We start from the raw sequence: 23443 nt of genomic DNA, 5'->3' as shown, positions 1-23443 counted from the left end.
TTTTTTATGTGTATTCTATAAATTCACACTCGGCCGGTGTTTGTTCAGCTCAACGCGCTTTTACACCGTCGGCCGCACCTCCGTTTGGTCGTGTGTGTGTGTGTGTGTTATTTTACTATTGTGAACTTATAATTATTACTACCACACGGTTTTAAGATCTTACCGAACGACGCCGTGCCAACAGAGGAGAGTGAGAGAATAGGTGTTGGAGTTCAATTAAATAATGAAATATCGTTTAAGAAAAAAACAATGTATTAGGAAAAGTACCGACTACAATATCACAAAAAAACATAATAGAATAATTTAAATTTAAAGCTATAACAATGGTTTTTTTACTCCAATTAATTACAAAATAAAATAATAATATCGCGTATTTCTATATATATTATGTATATATATATCGTTACATCGTACAATGTACAAACCTCTAAATAATATACACTAAGAGTTATGTAAAACAATAAAATAATAATTTATAAGTGTGTCAACGCGCACGAGGAGTTCAACGCCGTAATCCCGTACAATTAAATTTTTTTTCATATTTTTTATTTCGTAATAATTGTCAATGATACTATCGGTATAATCTACAACTATCGTTTGTTCGCTATTATCAACAGAAAGACACGAGAAAAGGTAAATTTTCATACCGCGTCTCTTCACAAAAAGACTGCGAAAAATAATTTAAAAAAAAAAAACCAACAAATTAACATGCCAATAAAAAAAAAATTGCAATGCATTACGTGTAAACGTTCCCCGTGCAACAGTAAAAGATTGTCCAGTCGACTTAAACCGGACAGACTCGAATGAACGGCCGTCCTCTCTATGATTTAGTATTACACCTAATACACAAGTATACAATGTACACAATACATTTATGAAATATGATTTCATTTTTTTTCTCCGTTAAATTTACTGTTATACGTATCCGATTACATATCATTATTAAATATTTATTTATTTATTTAACTTATTTTTTAAATTTTTATTCAACTTATTGTCTGCACAATTATACATGCCTTTTTATTTTTGTATATATCTCATATATATATATATATATATATATATATTTATAAACGTATTCTATGTACACGAATTAATTTTTAAAAAGAATTTACAAGTAATATTCATTTTCATATATATATTATTATCTTTGGATTTTTTTGCTTTTGTTATTTGGAGACTTCAGCGCAGGCTTTTTATTCGGTTGGGCCTCATGCTCTTTCGGCCTGCTGTACCTGAACTATTGATTCGGTGTCCGACGACGAGGCCGGCGAAGGTTCGGCTTTCACCGTGTGATGGTTGTTGTGCGCTGCGGCAGCGGCGGCCGCGGCTATGGCTGAAGGGAACACCGACGCTGACGACGTTCCTACCCCGAACGGCCTGTACGCGGGGTCTTCGTAGAACGACCGGTACAGCTCGTGTCGGGCAAAACCGGGTGGCAGAGATGGGACGGGCGCCGCTGGTGGCCGCCTGTGTTCGCTGCCAGGTTTACCGAACGGACCCATGGCCAGTGAAGGCGGTGTCGGTGAGTTGGGTGACGTGCTCATTGCGGAGGAGTCTTTGCTGGCCATATCGGCCAACGACCAAATCCGCGGTTTGGGCGCGCTACTCTGTGACAGGCCCGATGGTGGTGCCGGCGGTGATGCTGATGGGAAACGGCGGTGATGGTGAGCGTGGTGCGCAGCCATTGCTGCCGGATAATGGTGATACGGGGACGGATGGTGTAAGAAATGAGGTGGCGGCGGTCTCTCGAAAAGTTCCGGTGAGTCCGGCCCGCTGTCGGCTCGCGATTCACTCCATTCGCTGCCGGTATGGTTGGCACCGGGCCGGTCACCATCTTCACTCGATCCTGTTCCCGAATCTTTGCAATCTGTAAACAAAAATACAAATAAAAAATTCGGTCAAAATCACTGTTGTAGGCGTTTATGCGTCAACTCGGGTCAAAAGGTTTTTGGCAGATTTCGTTTGATAGCAATAAAACTTTTTTTTCCGGATTTCGTTAATAGCCCTTAAACCTAACTGAATGGACTACTACACTGCGGTTACTCGACTGATAATTGGTACTTGAGCGATGATTATAAAATGGACCAAACGTTATTCAGACGTTATATAAAAAAAAAACATGTTTTATTTAATTAGCTCTCACTAAAAATATAAAGAAGTATGTATATGATTTTTTAATGTCGGTCGTACAATGTGACTGCTGGCCGCTATAAACTTTTCCCGGCACATTAAAAAACTAGATTATCGAAATTTAAATACAAAAAATGTGCGTGTGTGTAAATCGACGAGGGCACGTGTGCGCAGTAGGAATTATTTTACTGAATCGGTTCATTCATTTTTCGGAATTCAACGACAAAATAGTTTTCTTGTGCACATTGTTACAGTAAACGAACATTGTACACCGGACGTGTGTATAATTACAACGACGCGAGTTGATTAGATGTTTTTTGGAAAAACGGTCTCGAACAACGATGCTGGAGTCGACTTAAGATGTGATTATTTATAATTTCATGGTACCAAACGCCATAACGCAGCAATAATGCAATGCTATTAAATGGCTGTCAACACAAATAAAAAATATGTAATTTTATGTTTTCATCGACTCCAAACACACGGTTTCCGGTTTCACGAGGTCAACACTACTGTGTAGAAACGGTCATAATCATATTATTATTACACGCATCTTGTAACTGCCGAGGCACACGTGGCTCTGTCGAAAACCAACGGGGTACTGTCATAAGCGAACCAGAAAGACTCGAGGATTTATGGACCAACGTTACAGACCGTGTCATTGATGTGTATTATAAATAAGAGCGACCGGCTTTGTGAAATTTATGGTCTTTGCAATAGTCCCAAAATCTCCGTAGGGAGAGGTGCGGTTTTTGGCCAAGACGACGCTAAAACGGTCATTGAAACCGACAGGGCGCGTGATTTAGGCTATTACGGAAAACGCTTCGTCGCACCACTTGATTGTCCTTCCACACTTATTGCACATTAAGAGAGCCAACAGAGGGGCCAACATTAAAGGTTCAGTCAGTAAAAAAGTATAACCGTGTCAATGCCCACCCGGAACACGTGCAATCGCAAAAGTACCCGAGGAACGTGTTCGCTTTTTTTTTTTTTGTGATCCGGAATAAAAAAACGGCCTTGTTTTAACTCACCCATATCTTTAGTGTCAGGAGTCTTGCGATCGTCCTCGTTATTGTTGTCTTCGTCTTCAACCCTGTTTCTGGGCTCCCAGGTCATTTTATTCTCTTTTTTCAAACGCCTCCGGGCGTTTGCGAACCACGTGCTAACTTGGGTCAAAGTCATTTTGGTTATGATGGCCAACATGATCTTCTCGCCCTTTGTTGGGTACGGGTTCTTCTTGTGCTCGTTCAGCCACGCCTTTAATGTGCTGGTCGTCTCCCGCGTGGCGTTTTTCCTCCGGGCCCCGTTCAGGTCCATGCCGTACCTAAACACAGAGCAATGCGTTTATAATTTTTCATTGGTGCAACACAAAATTATTTAATACCGCAGTTGTGGGCAGAAGATGTGGCGAGAGCAACGGGTATTTATTATTTTTTGCGCGATTAATAAAAAAAAAAAAAAGAGTGAGAATACTGTTAATAAGCGATGGGGCGGTTGAAAAGGGAAACGATTTCACGCAGTTTCAACTTTTGAGTGGGAAAATAAAAATCAGGGATAACCCCCGCGCGCGCGGCGGTATAAATGTTTTTTAACTTATGCAGATTTAGTTTTTTATCCGTCGACGGTGTTTAATTGGAATTAATAAAAAGGATCGCCACCGAGCCGGGTTTAATGGAATTTGAATAACTCTCGTCGTTTCCCCCTTAAACTATCCCGTCGACTTTTCCTCTTGCTCACCGCCACTTGGTATATTGTGTATTATAACGTCTCCGTTAATCACGATTCCGATTCTTCAGGCGAAATATCCAATTAACGTCTCGGCCGACTAATGGATTTTTATTTAGACCCGGTGCATCTCTTTGCTTGTCACGCCGTTAAAACCCGATTTACATTTTCCCTTTTTTCATTCTCTCTTTTTAAATCCACTCGGTTTTTATTATTGTCAACCTTCGGACGCGCCGGGTTATAGGGTTCAGAATAAATTTCAAGTGTATATAGAGTTTTTTTCTGATTTCCCCCGGTAGTTTGAGACGCGAAAATCCCTCCCGGTTGCCAATATTCTGTGCGAGTGGGCTCACGATAATTGTGTCGGTTACAATAGTTTTACACTGTAATTATTATAATGTGTGACTGTAACAACGCTTGTTGTTATAACCTCGACCGGCGCATTTCGGTTGCTAATTAGATCTCAATAATATAAATCACAAATAGGTTATGGTGTTCCGAGCGATCGATAATGTTTTGTGTAAATTAATTAATTACCTCGCATCATAATGTATTCGTGTAAATGTTGTCTCCTAGTTAAAAGAATTGTGACCTAATAAACGACCACGATGCTCACTGGTACACACATTCTCTCGGTGAACTCTCGTCGAACGCCTAATTAACGCTGCGGTTTTATAGGCTTCGCAATCAATATGCAGACGACAAGCCAAACTTGATTGGAAATATTTGGTGATTTAACTACAGCGCCGTTGACGATAAATAACGATTTTTTAAGACCAATCACGTATCAGACAATTGCCAACACCCGACGCGAATCATTAATAGGACCCGATGAAACGAGTACATAAAAATAGTCGTTGTGCAATTAGTTTTTTTTTTATTCAAAGTGTTGAATTTAACAATCTTAAATGAATTGTGTCGGCGGACCCCAATGGTTTTGGTGTATTTTTAGCGGAAACACACTAAATAAGTTCACTGACCGCTCAATGTTTATTTGAAACAAATAATATGTGACGATAAAGAGTTCAGGTTTGATGCCGTTGATACGTGTTAAACACAATGTCAATGATTAAATACTTAAAGTGACAACTAGTTTAACGCAAAGCTATCGCTGTAATAATAAATGCGATTGTGTTAGTCATTTATAAACGTTGGCTAGACAAACAGAAATTCAAAATAGATTAAAACTTTTATTAGCTACACCTAGACACTAAATTCGCTTAGGCCATTGAACTTCCACTGGGTCGCACCATTAATTAAGCCTATAAATAATCAATGATAAACGAAACTGAATGCGTTTAAATCTGACCACGGTCATAAAATAGGCATAATGTTTAACAATATGTAAAAATATACTTTTCGGATATGCCCTTGTACTCCCGTTATGGTTTGGTAAAAATTTAAAACCAGCGCTTATTTATTTTATACACAATAACTATAGGGGAATCGCTAAAAAAAAATACCGATCATGTCTGCTCATTTTCGGACCAATTACAACAGTTCTGGACCAAGTGCACCACCTATAGACGAGGGGAACAACAAAAGTGTAGGGAGAAATCTCTAAGAGGAACCCTCTTTGTATACCGTTCCCTTGGTTTCTCTAATATCGTCATACGCTGTGCTTAGGGATACACAGAGATTATTTTTTATGCATGTTCGTTTACACGACACCGCTCGAGTAGTCTTCGGTCGACACTCTCACGACCGGTTGATATACGTTTCGCTTTGATGTGATACCGCGTAGAAATTGTGTTAAGTTTTTCTAAAAAATAGATAGAAGAAACGTCACCCGAAGACGACTGAGGTGGAAAACGCGGACGGACAAGAGGTGTAAAAATGACAAACTTGTAAAACTCAGTGTAACACGGTACGCCGGCTCGGGCTCGGCACAAAGAGTGTGCTGTTTGGGGAGCTGCGTGTGTGTGTAAAGGGGTAATTCGAGAGCATTACATTATGTATATGTTATTATATTATTGACGCGTTTGTTTCTTTGAAGACCGGTCGAGTAGGACGGTTGTCTTTTTTGTTTTACGGATGATCGGTAATCGTTCATAATGCGGGTAACCGAATACGTATTACTTTTGTGTGTCTGTGAGATTTCCACCGCACGTTATAAACACATACAAAACTTATTAGAAACACTAGTTAAGAAACAAATGATCAATTCCCGGGCGTCGCGTCCGTATTCGGTGTTTTTTACACTCTTCAAAACGCGCTTTAAGACAAAACGCATCGGTTTGTTCTCGTAATTTGACCAGAACGCGACCGCGTGTCTTTTTAGTAGTACTTTTGGGCCTGTTGTGTCCGGTCGCAACAGAATTTACCGACTGCTTATGTCCACTGCCGTCGCACACGGTGCCAGTCAACGGAAGTGGTTTCTTTTGTGCGCCGGAAGGAAGTCGATTACGATGCTTCGAAATAATTACAATAATACATTGTGCCCGCGCCGGTGTGACTGACCTGGTAGCACATTAATAGTGTTTATATTGTATTATCGTTCGAGTCTTAAATGGTATTGGATTTTAAAATATCAAACGAACCGTTGGCCATTAAAAATTCAAGATGCACGTTACTTTAGAAGTACAAACGCGCGCATTGTACGAGCAGTTCAACGTGAACGTGGTCGACTTCCTGTTTCCTATCAAAGTCTCATCGTTACAAGGATGTGCGAAGTAACCGAAAAAAAAAAACTGCACAATCAAAATCGTATTAATTTTAAGTTTGTTGGGCGAAAATTATTTAAAAAATTACAGTAATTNGTGAACGTGGTCGACTTCCTGTTTCCTATCAAAGTCTCATCGTTACAAGGATGTGCGAAGTAACCGAAAAAAAAAAACTGCACGATCAAAATCGTATTAATTTTAAGTTTGTTGGGCGAAAATTATTTAAAAAATTACAGTAATTGCGTAGAGCNTTAAGTTTGTTGGGCGAAAATTATTTAAAAAATTACAGTAATTGCGTGTGTGCTTCGTGTCGGTGCCCCCAACCGTGACTAGTTTGACAGATCATATTTTACAAATAATGTCTAATTTAAAATAAACTACAATAGAATTTACTGCAACCAAAAACCACGTAACGCGTTTTCGAAATAATTATATTAATTAAACACAACGAGAATAAAATAAAAGGAAGAAGTATGTAAATAGCGATGTACATAAACTCTAATAACAACACATTCGCGTCGCATAACGTCGGCTGTAGATGAAACGTAAAAAATTATTGCTTAATTTCCGATGTTTATGAATTGCACAACACGAATGCATTTAATGATCGCGGCGGCAAGTAATTCGTGTCGAAATGTTTTTCAATTAACGAAAAATCGTTACAAGTCGTTCTTTGGTATTGTTTTTTTTTAGCCTCCGAGCTTTTTCGTATTGATCAATTAGTACACTATGTAAAAGCAAAATTTAAATACAAATATACGTCACCAATAATTTTTTTATTCCGTTCACAACCTACGAAGGACTCCGAGAGAAACATCTAAAACGACAAAAAAGAAATTCCAGAAACAATGGGAAACGACGATCGTCCAATGAAACGCGTGTTGTCATAACAGGACAAAAAAATAAATAAAATTTTACTGGCATCCGGCGGTGGCGACAACGTCAGAAAGAAGAGGCAGAAGATATTCGACCGATAAAACATTTATAATCTCTCGTATTCGACGCGCGGTTATGTTATTATTACGGCGGCGCATAAAAAATAAACGGTTGTCCGGAAGGCAAATTAAAAAAATGTTACACACTGAAAAGCGGAGGATTTTTTTCACGGACATCGCGTTGCCAGCTGAAATAATATCGTTGCGTTTTGTCTTCGAAGCGTATCAATTTGGAACATCGTTTTTCGCCCTCCCCTTGCCCTCCCCGTCGACGGTGCGCGATCGGCACGCAAATGCACCGCATGATCGATACGCGGTAGTTATGAAAGTATAATTAAGCGATGATTAATTAGTAAGCGGTACGACATGAATATTCAAACGGCCTGATACACAAATTGTGTGTAAACGACCAAAAAGGTTACAGAGGTCTGAAAGTGCTATGTTTATGCAAAGCAACAATTATTATTTTCATTACGAATTGGGATTATAATTTTTTAATACACACGCAGCGACACGTTTGACGTGTTCGCTTTCGTTGGATACCAGCGGTGTTTGGACTGTAACGTCCGAGAATATTATGAATGTCGTATCCGATACACGCGGCAATAAACTAATATGAAAATCTAAAAAACTGGAACCGGTTATTTCCAAAAAAAAAATAAAAGCATGTAAAACCAACACCACTCGCTTGACATTAATTTCGTTTTTTTTTTTCCAGTGATTCCCAACCATGTCGATTCCTGCGTCGCAATACGCTGAAACAGATCGGTTGGTGTCGGTGGTGCTCGAAAACGGATTAGTGTCGCTCAAATGAGTTTATAATGTAAATTTTTAGCCGCTCGTCATTTATTTCAACAGCCAACCGGAAAAATCTCCAACACCCGTCGACAACGGCCGATTATTTATAAATAAAACGCATCCGCTCGTTAACCGTGTCTTGGCCGAGTCTGCTCTAACAACGACGAATTCTGGACCGCTTTGTTATTCGTCACGTTAAATCGTCTAATTTACCCGTTGACTGAAAAACTCGTGATTGCAAGTGTGAAATTCAATGCATACAACAGTCGGCCGGATTGGACGGCCGCCGGTGGGACGCGTGGCTTACATTATGTATTATTAATATCGACGCGGAGCTTGTTGCGGGGTAGAACGAAAAAACGAGGACGACCCGGACTGTCGGGGGAGGGACGACGGTGTTACAGTGCAACAATCAACCCCGGCCGTGCGGTTGCGGGCGTTTCGCACCGGTTAATTAATAGCCGCTGCCACGACCGAACGGTACGATAAGCTCAGTACGGATCTGCCGGCGGAGGGGACGAGAAAGTCGCGAGGTAGGCGCGGTGCCGGTGTAACTGCGGTTGGACATGCGTTTTTGCGTGTCGCGCAACCCTACAAAAACTCACTGCCGCCATTTTTTTTTTTTTAATATATATATTTTTTGTACGGCCTCTGTATGTCAAAACACTCCTTATCAGTGACCACGTAAAATACGGTACGCTCTATTGGAATAATGATTTACCGTCATTACGGTAAGTAAGTAAATTATTTGCGTACAACTGGCAGTGTCGTCTACGCAGATTACGCGGCGGTGCATTAACGGTGCCCGGGGACAGGAACGAGCGCGAACCCGGTAGCTTTTCACGTAATTTGCGTTGAAATCTCTCCGAGTGCATACGCACCTGCTCCGAGGGAGGTCTTCATACGCTCACGGCTTATCTGCAGCCCCGACAATCTAGTGTACAGGTATACAGTGTATGATTTATTACAGTGGCACGCGTGTATACCTATACCAGCGGTGGCGGCCACTTAACCAGTACACGTCGTCGGCGGTGGCTTCCTACGTGATTCCATTAACAAAATGTGTTTATGAGAATGTGTGCGTGGAAAACAGAAGCGGTCGCAGTAAAGGCGCGCGGCTATTGTACGCTGATTATATTGTGTACAGCGCTGTCCGGATAAACACACCGAGCGTGTTAAAAAAATAATTCTTATCTATCAAACGACGATAGGAGGTATTATAATGGCGAAAAGCACCGGCGGCGGCGGTAATTGTTATCTTTTTACCCGTAGTGCCAACAAACCACACCCAAATGCGTTCTTTGAGTAATGTCTGCTGTCTGTGTGTGTGGCACCTCTATAAGGTGATTTTTTATTTCCCCCTCTGTCATTCGTGTGAAGAGCCCATCTATAATTCTATTCATCTTACCATCTGCCTAATATATTAACGAGTACATTAAATCTACAGCTGAATTATTACATTTCTATATGCCCTATTTTTCGTTATATCGTCTACCATAACGACTTGAAAATTGGTAGAATTCCATTAAATTACACTTTTGAAAATAACCAAATAAACACACCGGTATAACTTTTTACGATTATAAACGCGATAATATGAAATTCGAGCCGGTGGATTTTAATTTATATTTGTATGTTTGTTTGTATAAATGTACGCTTAAACAAAATGCACAGTAATAGTCTACAGGAGGCTATAAAAATCCTAATTGAAAATGCTATTTAATGCAAATCTAAACGCGGCAACATTAATTTAAAACGATCGAGTTAGGTACTAAATATTTTTTTAAGCGATTAACCAAGGCAGCAAAGTCAATTCGAGTCCATTTAAACGACTCGCAAATTATTTGAATACCAAATAGTTTATAAAACAAGGCATAACTTGAATTGTCTGATGTGCAAAGTGAAAACAGTAATTCATACATAAAATCTCACATAACGTTTAACGACGTGAAAAAACAAACCCGCCAAACTTTTATAAATTTAAGCTTCGGTGTCTGTCCAAAGTGTGTGTAATCAATGTTCGTCGCATAAACAGTTAATTGTTTTTTGCGTTGATAATTTATTAAAACGGAAAACTAAAATATGGTATTGTGGTATCGCGTTATAAGTTCTACAGTAGAAACAAAAAAAAACACGCTATATTTTTGCACTTTGGTCACTAAACAGCGTCAAAAAATTAACAAGTGTACATTGTCGTTACCAATTTAGTTTTGCGGTTATAATTTGGATGCTCTCGACGTTTGCCGATTCGGTATTTTTTACTTCTCCCTGAGAACTGTATTCGCAGAGGATTAACATATTGTANTGTACATTGTCGTTACCAATTTAGTTTTGCGGTTATAATTTGGATGCTCTCGACGTTTGCCGATTCGGTATTTTTTACTTCTCTCTGAGAACTGTATTCGCAGAGGATTAACATATTGTAAAAAAAAAAAGGTTCGAAAATGGCTGCTACATCGAAATCGCTGTAGTAAAAAACATACGCACAAACGGTGCACAACGAGCGAATACATGTAAAAAAAAAAATTAACCTGCACCGAAAAGTGTACAAAGCTTTTAACGTAACACGTTTTTTCCGATCCGGGGTAATGTATAAGCGAAACAATATTATGTAGGGGCGAGCACATGACAAAAAAATGTATACTCGGCTTTTGAAAAGGGATAGTTTTCATCATTATCATCGACATCGATACAACACGAATCGCCCATTATAAACTTTATTTTATTATTATTATTTTTTTCCGCATACTAATGCGAGTGCACGCGCACCGCGATTTCTCCCGTCGTGGGGAAAAAACCCAGTGAATTTATTTCAAAATATTAATTTTGTTAAAAAGTATACAACAACGACCCCAACCCGCCCATTATGCACTGGTCAACACATTACTAACGCAATAATCGACTTTTGCCCTGTAATAATTATACCTAAGCGTATTCCACCGCACCTCAGCCTACAACATTATCGCAGTGTGCGCGTATACTTGTAAAGCTTCTAATCGCTGTTAGAATCGTGTTTCGCCAGTGTACACAACAGTATTTGCATACAATAATATGCATATAAGTACAGTATGAATAGTGCCGATGCTAATTAATAACGGTAGGTCGTAGCCTAATAAAGTAAAACGAGCAAAGAACAATGAGCCGACCGAAATGAAATCTCCTGTACAATAACTTTTGATGTACAACAGATGATAATTGCCGCGTTGCGCTTTCTCAGCGCCTTCCGAAACTCGGTACAGTCTTAGTACATAAATTAAACGCATATATCAATACGGATTCGAGTACATCTATTATCGCGGAGGATTACTTTAACGCCGCCGTACACTTTGCCCTTGTGTACTACACGACTATGGCGTCCATTTTATTGTGTTTGGTCGTGACTAGAACGCGAAGGGGCAACTGTCATTCCTACCGCCCCGCGCGGGTTGCACGGTGGCCTCGTTCTTATTGGACAGATGGACGTGTAAGCGCATTGTTGTTTTAGGTGCGTGTAGGTCCCTTTTTATTAGTATATTATATTTTTGGGGGTACTCACCCGTTGAAAGGATACCCGAACGCTGCGTCGTAGGGGTGATAGACCGAGTGGTACGGCCATGTAGCTCCAGCTGCCAGGTTCTCTTTGAGATCTAGTCCCGCCGCGGCCTGTAACGAAAATAATAATACATAAGTATTAAAAAAAAAAAAAATACATGACAAAAAAATGACACGTTATTACTGTACGAGAGCTGCAGCACACGAGGGGCGAACTCGTTTTCGGTAATGTTAGAACACAAATGCAATAACACGAAGTTTGGTGCCGCGGTCGACAATAGAAACGACACGAACAGTTGCTTTTTATTATTTCGTACATTATTATGTATTTTAAGTAGTAATACTTTTATTGTTATTAATCGGTCTATGTATGCTAATTTGTATGGGGTTACACGGTCGAAAATGTCTTGCTCATGCCTCTAACGGTTACTAAAATGTCATTTGACACGGTTAAAATCGGCTGATAAAATGCAAAATAAAAAACCTAAATAAATGTAACGGTGACTTTTATTTTACCCTTTACGAGCCAGGTAAAAACAAATTGCCCGAGTGGACATTAATTTATATATACTAATTAACGTGTAAAATTATAAAAATGGTTGAGGTTCAATTGGAATTCATTAAATTCATATTTTGAATTTAGTTTACTTATGATGTTTTCCAGTGTACAATAATGTATTTTTGAAATTTTACAAGACCGTCTAATGAAATGTTTTTGAACATTAATCTGTCATCTAAGTGTCCTACCGAGGCAATTCAAAACAAATGAATGTTGGTAGGTGATAAAGTTTTTATGGAAATATGTTCGCATTCGACCAGATATTTTTTACACTATTGTGTATGCTATTAAAACTGTTTTTATTTTATCGATTGTGTGCTCAAAAATAACCGATGACTACTTATTCGGTTTCCCTTAACTTGCTAAACAACTATATTGATTTACTTACGGCGGAGTAAAACGGTGGCTGGTCTGACCCTAAGGCCGGAAAGTAAGCAGCCATACCGTCAGGATAAGGCGCGGTGTACATGGATAAGGCCGGAACGCCTGACGCGGCCAACCTCTGATAGCTGAGCAAGTCGTACTGACACGAACAGACCGTTTGGCCTGTAATTGGGTCGGTGAAGATTGGTCGGCCGGTGTCACAGCACCGAGGAGCCGTAGACGTGCTGACAGCGGTCGAGACCGTTGTAGGACTACCGCCGGCGGCGGTCGACGTTACCGGAGTGGCTGAAGTCGTGAGCACGGCCGTTGACGGCCGGGTCGGCGAAGCGGAAGAGTGTCTCGTCGGTGGCGGACTGCTGGACGACGTCGAGGACGGTGGTGCAGGAGGCGGTTGTTGGAGTAAAGATGTTGGCTGCGACGCTAACGATGCGGTCTGCGAACAAAAACAACATTATAAGTGCATGCTCGGAAAAAGTCAAAAAATAACATAATCGGCACACAATTATGTTGCAGCAATTCGTACAATATGTGTGACAGACGTCAACGATCCGTATGATTTGCCGTTATAAATGTGATGTTTTTTTCAACTCCCCTTCCCATTGTTCGCCGGTTACACGGATGATCGAATTTTGACATGCACAAGGTGAATTTTTGACGAAAAAAGAATAAACAGTCGTGCGCATGACGTGAAAAAAATGCGAATGCCCCAGACGAACACACTGATATTATGTTGTACACGAGAACGACAATTGTGTACTTACAAGTCACAAACTCAGAAGTAGTAAACAAACCGAGATAATGTTTCGTACTCAGATTACCTTAAAAATCAATTCTACTAACTGCCTTTAACACTAAATAATTCGGCGATACCATCTGACTTGATGTCAGATTTTACGTGTTAATACAATAACTCGTATAAAAATAACTTCAAAAAAAAAAAAAATGTTTTTCCTAGGATATATATTATGCACTAGAATTCGTATGAAACTGTCGGTGTTTGCAAAATGTTGATAGAAACCTTGATAAAGCTGAAACATGTCTAATTTAGTGGAATAATTTTAAACTGAATAGCGTACATTTATAATGTGAAATTGGTTTTAATTGTATAGCAGGCCGAATACTCGAGTCGGTTAACATAAATTCGCATAGTAATTACAGCGCGAAAACGAATTAGAAAAATAATTTCAATTAATTAGAATTCGCAAATTATTTGATTAAAAATGTTTTTTTTAATAATTATATAATTTGTCTATAGTTTCTAACAACGATACAAGAAAACAAGTGCAGGTCGGACACAAACTTAATAATATATTATACAATAAAACAATCGATTAACTAATTAGTGCACGTTTTGTTTCTCGAAAGTAGTATTTTGACGATGTATAATGTTAGACAATGCAATATGACAAGGTGTAAAATATTCACAAAATTTTCATCAATTAGTTATCTACGTCCATCCAATAATTCGTGTCGCGTGTTACCGACTAATAAACATAATTTTATTTTCCACACAAACGCATTATTGTAAGAACCTTAAATACGGAGCGTGCAAAAGGCAGGCAACTCGAAACGATAATTTACACAAAGCCGTCGAGCTCATAATACGGGCCAACACAAATCAATTGGTCTTAAAAAAAACCTCTTTTTTTTTTTTATATTATAAAAATACATTTTGGTCCGTCGACCATACACGTCGTTTACTAATAAAATAGTTATAACACTATGACATTGTAGCTTACCTACACGACACCCCGGTCGGTTATCGCACACCGACAATCTCTACGGTACTATTATCATAAACACGGTTATGTTATTCTAACCAACAATAACCTCCCGACCGGCAACGGGGGGACACGAGTGTCAACTTTATAAACGAACACGCGATCCGGCCATCACCTGTACTCGAAAAAAGCACAGCACATAAATAACGACCGTTTGCAGAGCTTTCTTACATTTTTCATTTATCCGCTTGACCCCAATAACATTACAAAAAGAACAGCTAAGAAAAACGCGAAAACTGATTATACAACGAACGAATTATAAATCATAACGCCTCTAACGGGTTTCCTGTTCTGAGCTCACAACTGTATAATCATATAGCACCAAACTGTCATGACCCGCGTTGTAGTCCTGATTAGCAAACCGCGATCGAATTAATGAAGTGTCCGCCGTAGAAATTTGCATTCGACCGACCGGCGCGTTGGCAAACGTCCCCGTTGTCCGGAAAAATTCTTTCGGGACGACACGGACGTACAAATATATTACCGTGTTCCGCCGCATGCCGAGTGGTTATTTTTTGAAACACTGTCTTTGTAATGGCCTGTCCGAGGGGGGTCGTCTGATCGTTGTCTCGCGAGAAGTTAATGCGGCACAGTCAAAACTACAACAAGTCAACAAGAAAACCGAGACGAAATTATTATGAACTATCGAACGGATAATGGTTTTTGTATTGTTTTCGGCTACCGATTCGGTGGGTCTGAGTCATGTAAAGCCGATAGGTCACCGTAACCGCATTAGTATTCAACGTGTAATTTGTTTCTTTTGACCCGACGACACAACAACAGCAATAATTATTACTAAACGAGCGTGTACGCATTTACTTATTGTAATACCTCAGGCTCGAGCCCATTGTCTGAACCAGACGGGCGTGTACGCGAAACGGTCATGACACAGGCCCGTAACCGGAGGCACCGAAGACGACAATACCGTGTAAGCGAACCGATACGGCACAACAATAAAATTGGCATTAATTCTACGGCTCGGTCGGCTATTTTATTGTGCGGAGTACTTACGCAACTGCAAAGGCCGTGGTATGTCCAGCCGCAAGTGTCCATGGCGAAAACCGGTACAATCGACGCAATACCGCCAGTTAATCGGTACAGTGTTGTTTCGTTCGTCGCACGCAACGGCCGAGGAAATTACAGAGGAAATGGCGTCTTCGGACGACTGTTGTGGCTACATTGATACGTACTCGTGTAATACCAATAACGAGTGCCTTTGTAACACATGTACCTTAAGTATTTTTACCGGCTGCGGCAATGTTGTTGTCGCGGCAGGCCTTTCCCGAGATAACGCTGATTAAGTCGATCGTTAACAATAATAGTAATTATAGAGAATTTAAGTTCGACAGCCGTCAGTTACAAGCGTACACACCTTTACCGACAGGCAATTACTATGTAGTAATATAATGAATACACACGAGATATCAAACAGCGATACGATTGTTAAAAATCATTTTTATATATTTATATATGTATTAGCTTTTAAATTTGAACAAATCAAGTAAAAAGAAATACTACACTCTAATTATTTTCTGTGAGAAATTCCGCAGCGCGATAAGAGAAAAACACATTGTATCAATTAATTGGAGACACACTAATCAAATCGAAGATAAACGTATTCCGAGTAACGCCGATTTTTTTCCAGATAAACTAATGTGTTGAAAACAACAACGAAAATTAGTTACAAAAATTTATTTGAATTTAAACAAATACGATAGTTTTTCAATGCGGTTATAAATACAGTATTTTATCACAAAACATTAATGCATCAATTAAAAATCACACATCATTATTAAACCACAATAATTATGTCGATCGGAACTCAGGTGGAATATGCAAACAACTTATTTTCTAAATGCATCTAAACGACATCCATAAAAAAATGTAGTTAATTTATCAACTCGTCATAACGATTAGTTTGCAATGAAAAATTAAAATCGTTCAAAATTTGCATTAAGATATCACCACAACGATTTGGATTCTCTAAATGATAACTTAATTATTATCCGCTGAAATCAACTTTTTATTACGTTAGAAAATACATTTCTTTTTTGTGTTAACCGAATAACATTTACGTTTATACAGTTTAAGATTTGATTATGCATTTTTTTTATTTTTTAACTTTTATTATTAAAATATCGGTTAGGTTAGATTTTATACTTAATTATATTAATGTTTAACGTAAAAATCAACAAATTATTCTTTAAAAGATAAGAATTATAATGTTTGTATTTTTATGGTTAAATGAAATATTCCAAAAATGTTATAAATATTAGATAATTATTTGATCTCAATTTATAGAATCTAAAAGTTAGAATAAAACTCATTTAATACGATATTGATTAAAAAAAACATTTGTCATTATTCATCTAATAAAACGGTTTTTCATAACAGACATTTATTTATTAGTTAACAAAATAATGTCTAGCAAGACAATTTTTTTATTTATTAAATTATTTTTTAAAAAAATTTCCGTTTAAATAATGAAATTCGTCATTTTACTGATTTTTATATTTTAGCGTGATTGAATATATTTTTTTACTATATAATAATAAATTGAGTTATATTGATGTATATTGGGTGTCACACATTTAATTTACTGCATTTCCATAAGTGAGCAGCAAATAAAAGATAATTCCTATGATTTTAAATAATAACTTTATTAAGAATAATAATTATTCACGTAATTACTACAGTGAGTAAATATGATAATGATTACTCAGGAACATTTTTAAAGAACGTGAGAAAAATCGGATGAATATAAAAAAACTTACGGTAGTGCATATTTTTAATACATCAATGTACTAAGAAAAAAAAAACCATTGCAGAAATTTGCCATGATAAAATGTAATTATTTAACTCAAATTAATTTTTATGTCCGACTTCAGTTTAATGCATGTGATAAAAAAAAAACGATTTTTAATGTGATGAAGATTACCGTTTCTACTTTATATAATAATTCGCCGATATTTAATGAGAGTTAGGCTTACCTGGTGTCCAATATTTTTGACGAGTTGCTGCGAAAACTGTGAAGTCATGGTACGGGGAAAACCCGTTTTGGAAAACTTTGCGGGGCCTCTAAGAGACCACTGCCGTTGTTAACGTTACCCGACTGCTATAAGTCCGTGTCATCGGGCAACTTTCACGCAGAATTGTTTTCGAGTACAAAAAAAAAAAAAATTTATTTCACAACGCGTTCAAACAAATCAAAATAAAAAATAGTTCTATCTAATATAATGCGTTAAAAAAACATAACATCATTTTGTCGTACGAGGTAGCGACGGTTATTGCTGTTGGACACGAGTTCGGGACAGACTGGTGTGTATTACTCGGTAGCAACTTGTAGGCGACGCGACGTATACAACCCACCGACGGTGACGGCGGCGGCGGCGGCGACAACGGGTAGTGGCGAACGATCGGACGGACGAACGAACGCACACGCTGACAGTCACATACAGAGACACCGTAAACGCGGTGCCGGTGGCCGCGATCACACAGCCGGCTCGGGGCACCGCCTCTGACGGCCACTAGCGCCTCCTACGTCCGCCCTACGCTCCGTTGCCCCGCTCCGACACCATGATTACCCCGCGATGCCACCCCTGACGCCGTCACGGTGCCGAGGAGAGACGATATTTTCTGACACACAATTACCAACACAGCCGCCGCGAACAAGGGCCGTTTTGTCCTCCCGTCTTGCCACCGTCAAATAATTTTCAGCTTAACATTTTATCACTTTTTACTTTCAATTCTATTCTACGCAATTGCCGATAAGCTAACCGTTGTTGCTCTTAACAATACCTCCAAGTCACCTATGCAATTTATCGAATGATTAATGAATTTAATTGTCCAAAGTAAAATTTATTTAATTTTACGAATGACGCGATATGATAACCGAATAGAATTTTTTATTATCGAATGCGAGTTTTAAAAAAAACTTTTTCATGAAAAAAATAAACCTGTATTTTGGGAACGTTATAGAACATGAAAAACTAGCACTGGTGTGCACGGTTTTATAATACTAAATGTTGACAAAATGTTTTTCCGTGTCCGTAACGAAACTTTAGTTCACTGCAGTTGACATTATTAACGATGTACCTTTTCAGTGGAATTCGTAATTCAGCACCACTAGTACCTATTGATCAAATCCATTCCAGTCCATTTACAAACGATAATGGCAGTTTTGTTTTTTATTTCGACCGAATACAGGGTTCCTACATTGCCGTACTTGTGTATTGTAAACGTTTGAATCGAAAGCGTTCTCTTTCCATAAAGTATCGTCTACCTACCGCATTTAATCCCTGCTCATTATAATAGCCGCGTTGTTCGACATAATATATTACCATTATTACAATAATGAAGGGCTGCGCGGTCTGTTGGTATAATATATCGTGTGTTGTTAATCGGGTCTGACGACTCAATGCCGGCCGGTTGATTTTTATTATTACCATCAAATAATGACACAATATGATAAAATGCGGGCGGAAATCAATTGGGCCATCCCGGTGGCAATTTGTCGATTTTGTCACGTTTATCGGCCATTGCGGTCGTTATCAACGCCACAGTAATAGTTGTAGTAGTAACAATAATAATATCAGTTTTGATATTGGCGCGAAAACGGTAGCACCAAGTACAATACAATATTAATGCGTTATCTAACGAAACTCAGCGGGTGACAATAGTAACAAAATGCTCATCCCCGCAGTTTGTGATTATAATAACAATAATAATTGCGTTGACAATATAAAGAGAGCCCATTGGAATAATTGTCAAAAAGATTACTTAAAAATATTCTGAATGCACGTGTCACGCGTCGGACAAAAAGTCTTCTCGTTTCCAAACAGTAATAACTTACAGTATTTTTTTAAGCGTTTCGCTAACCGTGTACCGCGGTCGTGTGCGACGATGCTTATCGTACACACACACACACACACACGCGCGCGTACTTACACAGCCATCCCCTTCCCCTTTGCACGGAAGCCGCGCCCACAGTATATCGTTTTCCCGCCTATCCGCTTCCCCACTTGCCTCGCAAACACGCATACCGCAGACATTATTGTCTTCTTTGCTGTCTCGTCTTTCTCTCCTGGATCCTGCGGCGTCCAACAGCGTTAAGGTTCTTTTTTCTATTTTAACAACACTGCACTGGCAACAGCTTACGCAGAGGCCACTACATTGAAACAGTATTGACCGCCAGCAAACGGGCGACTTACTACTCACTCGAGCACTTACAAAGTATTGTATGCAAGACGAACGTACTCGAAAAGGGATGCGGGGACGAGGAGACGGCGGCTGACGTGAAAGGATTGGGAATCGGCGTCGTTGGCGTGGCGACGGGCGGAAGGGAAGCTGTGTTTAAAACAAGTGTCGCGAACAACCGAGCTCCCGGGACAACAAAATCCATTAGCGACATTGTAAACAAAAGAGGGACTATACACATTTGCTGTACACGAAGTCGCTGTATACCTACTGTAAGGCAGTACATGTATATTGTATACAAGCAATATTGTATTAATACTGGCGATGAGGACGACGAAGGAAGAACACGCGACCGTCGCGGCAACGAGGAGCGTTTTTGCACCTCTCCCGTCGTTGCTCTGCGTAATGTATCGCAATGCTCTAAACACTACACGCTTTCTCATACACAAATCTTTTCTGCGTCTCACTATTATTGTTCTATTACACAGTACTGAAAATGAACGAGCAATTGACGAATCTTAGAAATAACACGTTCTTTTAGATCAGTTAAATTTTCAAGGGACAAAACTTAAATTGCTACTTCTTGTTCAATTATTGACACCAAACTATTGGTTTTAATAAATTTTACTTAGAAACGTAACCAAATGTCGACATAATTTAAAATAATTTTTTTGTTTCATACAATTTATGTATTAACCCTTTTAGACCCTAAGTACACTATTGTGTACGTATCGTTTATTATTTTTTCTTTAATTTACAAATGTAATTTTTAAATTATAACAATGACTCCGAAACTAAGAGATGCTAAACTAATTAATCAGCAAAACTTAAGTAAAATGTTCAAAGTTTAAAAGTTCATAGTGTGCAGTCGAACAAAATATATCTCGACATATCGTTTTTTAGCCTATCTTAGGGTTATTCACGAATAAAAAAATTATTTTGAGCAATTTTAATTAAAAACAAATAGTCGGATCTGAATAGGGTAAGCAGAATGATTTGAATATTCATTTATCAAATTAATTGATATCCGTTTTAGATGCCTAAAACATGATAAATTCAGAAATCAATATTAAATTGTGTATTGTTTCATAATAAATTTTCAAATTCTATTTATAGATACTGAATGTATTACTCCTAAAACAGTTAATATGTAACTAGAGGTAAATCCACAAGAAGTGTAGGGGGTTGTCAAATTGAGTATATAAATTTTACTTCCAATAAATTACATAAATATTCTTAATTACTAATAATAAAAAAATAATCTCTAATACTATTAAATACTAATTTTTAATTAATTAATAAAAAAATAGTATGTTTATTTTCTATGTCATTGGTTAAAATATATTTTTTTTAATTATGACCTTAAATTTTGAAGAAAAAAAATGATATTTTTCTTGTTTTTATAGATAATGTTTCTATGATTAATGTTATGACATTACCATATGATATGATATAGTAATACCATAGCTAAGGCGCATTACTAATGGGCCTTTAAATTAAATGAATGAAATTAATCGTAAAATGAATATTTTTCTCTTTTCAGTCTACTACCGATATATTAGAAAATCAATTTTCCATATTTTCCTGAATGCGCATTTGACCTGAGATCAATTATTGATATCAGTACCAAGTAGAAAAAATCGGTTAAAGTTATTGAGACTCGCAGCTTTGGGCTGACTATAATTCATAAAATTTATAGTAATCAAATTATTTCATTCGTGTTTAAACGAAGTTAAATTTGTGATGAAATCTAATTTACGTTTACTGTACAAATATTTTATTTGTATACTTTATGTCGAAATTACACTATGTGTATGTAAAATTAAAGAACATGTTTCAAATGTCATACTGACGCGAAGGAATTATTTTTTGATAAATTCTTACGGTGTGAAAACGATGTATAGATACATAAAAACTATTGTTCTTAATCTCTAATTTATTAAATAGTTGATGGATTAACTCGATATTCCATTATCGAAAAAATTGAAAAGCAAATATTTGTCAACTTAAAATTATTCTCGATTCCATATCGACATAATTTATCATATAATGTAACACAAGCAAGTCACAACAAGTTAATTGACCTTTGAGACATATAGGTTTCTCGGAAAACATTAATTATTTGTTAACTCTGTAGTTCATAAATAAATAATACATCGGATATCGTATTTCAAGTACTACTTGTCAATCATATGTTGGTAACGTGAAGATATTTTTCTAGATTTAGTTACTACAATGATATAGTTTTTAGACGCATGTCATCGCAAATAATACACTAATAAATTGAAATATACTTAAATTTGTTTTGACATAACCGACACAAAGAAAGCATATCTCAATTTATCCTGAAAAGCAATTAAAACAATTTTACAATGACATCATTAGGACTGTTTCATATTTTTAGGGACGTCGCAGCAAAATTTACAATATCGACGTTTCAATTGTTTTTTTTTTTTACTTAAAACGTTAGTATAAACTTAAATTATTCCGATTTCAAAGTCGAAAAAGTATGTCTATAAAATCACCTACCTTTTCGTTTGGCGACACGTCCGCAAAAGCTCTCATCCGAAGGACTTGCATTTCGAATCAGAACGCCAATTAATATCGGTAACAGCAATTAAATGCCTTTGGATTCCAACGATAATATTGTTGAATAATTTTTCGTTTTGGATCAAAAACAGTTGGGTACTGTGCGTATAACGGCGCCAGTGAACCTAACGGGAACGGCGGTGTGGACGCGGTTCGGCATGTTGCCCGTGTGTCGACCGGTCAGCGTTTGCATTCGACGGGCAAACGCGGTTTCTCCGTCGGTGGCGATCGCGGCGGCGTTTTACCTTTTTTCCCCGTCGGAAAACTGCTGTCCGCGCCTGTCTAATGATGTTTTGTTTTCTACGTATCCGTGTACATTATTTTGCAGATTCCGCTTTGTAACTGCGCATAACGGCGGCACACCGCACAGCGTCCAGGGCGAAGGGGAAAAGCGGCTGGACAGCGGTGCAATAAAGAAGTGTCGCACGGGGTCCGTGTTAAACAAGGCGACCTCGAGTCAAGAGATCACATTCAGACCACCTTCTCTCGGTCCGCTTTTTATATTTACACCTTCTCCTGTCCCGAAACCTTTCACGAATAGAGAGCAGCACTCTGATGCTTCCAATGCCAAAATTCGATTAAATATAAATTAAAACTAGTACGGTTTTTTCACTAGAACATTAATTATAGATTTGAAAAGCTGGGGGCAAGAAAACGAATAAACTTGATTGCATTTTTATTTAATTTCGATCAATTATTAAAATAATAAAACTATAAATAATTCTATATAAATGACAAGTAAAATCAAATTTATAGATAAATCGAATATAAAATAATCCATGTTATACATTTAACTGTCACTTCTTAGGGGGCCAAGCTCTTTTAAGTCATCCCGAAGTGTGTCTATGCTTAAGAGTCGTGTACATAAAGAAGATTTAGAAACAAAATAATAATGTTATGATTTTAACGTTAAAAAAGTTTATACCTAGAAATGAAAAATACTGTTAAACATAATAAAACATATAATACCAAATAACGTGAAATTTAAACAATTTTTATCTGTGACCTTTACTTAACAATAAATATTAAGAAATGTTTATCTTGAAACTCTATGTAACGTTATAAAAGAAATAATAATTTAGAAAATTTAATTATTATGGAATTGTAATAAAAAACTGACAGCGCAAAGGGATCGCTCCACGGTGTGCA

General features: G+C 37.9%; 2 protein-coding genes across 8 annotated transcripts in view; both read right to left on the bottom strand.

The window, feature by feature from the left end:
- Nucleotides 1–23443, bottom strand: part of LOC126894396 (uncharacterized) — a 350657-nt gene that overhangs the window by 186234 nt on the left and 140980 nt on the right. The window lies entirely within an intron of this gene.
- On the bottom strand, nt 235–22486 carry LOC126894405 (homeobox protein caupolican). 3 transcript variants are annotated; one of them, XM_050665421.1, is made up of 5 exons: nt 22235–22486; nt 12733–13161; nt 11790–11896; nt 3165–3457; nt 235–1870 (listed from the first exon to the last, which is right to left on the bottom strand). In XM_050665421.1, the coding sequence occupies exons 1-5, from the start codon at nt 22283–22285 to the stop codon at nt 1212–1214; spliced, it is 1539 nt and encodes a 512-aa protein (XP_050521378.1). In that variant the 5' UTR covers nt 22286–22486; the 3' UTR covers nt 235–1211. The 3 variants fall into 3 exon arrangements, with proteins under 3 accessions (XP_050521378.1, XP_050521379.1, XP_050521380.1); XM_050665422.1 differs by lacking the exon at nt 22235–22486 and adding an exon at nt 17500–17980; XM_050665423.1 differs by lacking the exon at nt 22235–22486 and adding an exon at nt 15521–15709.

The sequence above is a fragment of the Daktulosphaira vitifoliae genome, unplaced genomic scaffold (genome assembly GCF_025091365.1).
Source record: "Daktulosphaira vitifoliae isolate Bord-2020 unplaced genomic scaffold, ASM2509136v1 Scaffold_1, whole genome shotgun sequence".
Taxonomy (NCBI): domain Eukaryota; kingdom Metazoa; phylum Arthropoda; class Insecta; order Hemiptera; family Phylloxeridae; genus Daktulosphaira; species Daktulosphaira vitifoliae.
The sequence above is the reverse complement of the archived record's forward strand: the minus strand, read 5'-3'. Positions and strand labels throughout refer to the sequence as shown.